General features: G+C 39.2%; 1 protein-coding gene across 1 annotated transcript in view; it reads right to left on the bottom strand.

Annotated features, from left to right (window-relative positions):
* Positions 1-1,912, bottom strand: part of LOC106870684 (protein virilizer homolog) — a 68,649-nt gene that overhangs the window by 14,926 nt on the left and 51,811 nt on the right. The window contains exon 29 of the mRNA XM_052974140.1: positions 1,219-1,309. Within this exon, the coding sequence (XP_052830100.1) occupies positions 1,219-1,309 (91 nt within the window). The remainder of the gene's footprint in view (positions 1-1,218; positions 1,310-1,912) is intronic.

Genomic DNA, 1,912 nt, shown 5'->3' with positions numbered 1-1,912 from the left:
GGGGGGGGGGGGAACTGGCAAGTGATTTTAATAATATCTATGGTCTTAGGCGGTCACATTTAGAAAACCAGACAGAAAGTCTAATGACAGTTGCTTCTGAGAGGATCTTATGGAAGAGGTGCCTGAGGATTCTACCCCCAACAACTAGTAAGGAATCTAGGGGTAGACTAGGAATGAGATGGTTGGATAATATCCAATGGTCTCAGTAGGGTGTGCTTGGGAATTCTGCCAGAAAGTGTAATAACAGTTGCTTCCAACAAGACGCTACGGAGGAGGTACCTGAGGATGCTATCACCATGACCCTCCATTTTTATGACATAAATACAAGATGTTCAGTTAAGATGGATATTTGAAGATAAATACATATTCTATGAACTCTAAGTGGTTTGGTTCAGTTGTTGGACCAGCCTAGTAAGTTCTTGTTTCAGCAGAGCTAAAATATACAAAAGTAGCTGATTGAATGAAACATTTTGTGAGATTTCTATCCATGGCCATTCTACAGTCAATATGGAGCATATTGTCTTAGATGTTAGGATTCCTAAGATGGCATGGTCCTCATTTCACTTAACTTATGCCACTAATGTTTTGGGGGGAAAGTCATGATCACCACAACTTCATATTTCCACCTCCTCTGCCTTATAAAATATATTTTTCTGCCTGCTGAAAATAAACCAATTCTCCTACGATGTTCTTAGGTGATGACACAGCTTGATGAGTAGATGTTGGATTCAAGTCTTATATCAGACACAGGCAACCTTGTTTGAGAAGCAGACTCTGCCAAGAGACTCCGATTCATCATCAGGTGGGCCACACAAGGTACTTTTTCATTAGACACACCAGTCAGAAAGTCCCATGGGTCACAGGTTGTCAATGAGTGTCATATTATAAGCAGTTAAAACACTACAAGGCCTGCTTCAGTCTCCATAGTCACACTGCAAGTACTGACCTTTATTCTTATAATGGAAAGGGGTTTACAAGAACATTCAGCAGAAAAGATTCACTCCAAGAAGTGACGGATGTCATCTAAATGCTTCAATTTGTAAACAAACTCAACAACAGCGACACAAAAACGTTAAAAGAAGAGGAAAGTGAGCAAAACAAAAAATACTTTTACAACTCAGAAAATAATTCAATACTGTACATGTTAATAAATAGTAACGACACTAACTGTAAAATAATGTTATACTAACACTTAACTAATATAAAGAGTTTACTCACTTAGTTATTATACAAGCAGATGGAGCAGCTAAATCTGCAATTTGCCAGCAGACCCGACGTAAGGCTTGCTGAAGTGGAATACAGCTGGAGACTGAAGAAGAAAAGGGAGACATTTTAAATGGGATTTTGTTTTTTTTTACTTTTTCATTATTAACTTTAAAACAGAAAGATGATTATTTTTCATTTGTTTATTTTATTAGATATGAATGAAGAGTCAAAGAGTCAATAATACTCGACTAGTTGGCCTTAGTGTTTGGAGGACAGAGTCAAGAGTCAAGACTACCCAAGTAGGATTACTTAAGCCTGACTAATAGGACTTGATTGTTTCAAACACAACAGAGAATCAGAACCTTGAACTACAAACAGAACTGCAATGTCTTGGACGTCATCATCACCATTTAACGTCCATTGTCCATGCTGGCATGGGTTGGATGATTTGACCAGGGCTGGTAAGCTGGGAGGCTACATCAGACTCCAGTTTGATTTAGCATGGTTTTCTACGGTTGGATGCCCTTCCCAATGCCAACCACTCCAAGAGTGTAATGGGTGCCATTTACGTGACACTGGTATCTGTCACAACTGCGATTTTGCTCAGCATGACGGGTCTTCTTAAGCATGACATAAAGCCAAAGGTCTCGGTCATTGCCTCTATGAGGCCCAACACTCAAAACCAAAAACCTTCAGGAAAATTATT

Source organism: Octopus bimaculoides, chromosome 17 (assembly GCF_001194135.2).
Source record: "Octopus bimaculoides isolate UCB-OBI-ISO-001 chromosome 17, ASM119413v2, whole genome shotgun sequence".
NCBI lineage: Eukaryota > Metazoa > Mollusca > Cephalopoda > Octopoda > Octopodidae > Octopus > Octopus bimaculoides.
This window is presented reverse-complemented; position numbering and strand designations above follow the sequence as displayed.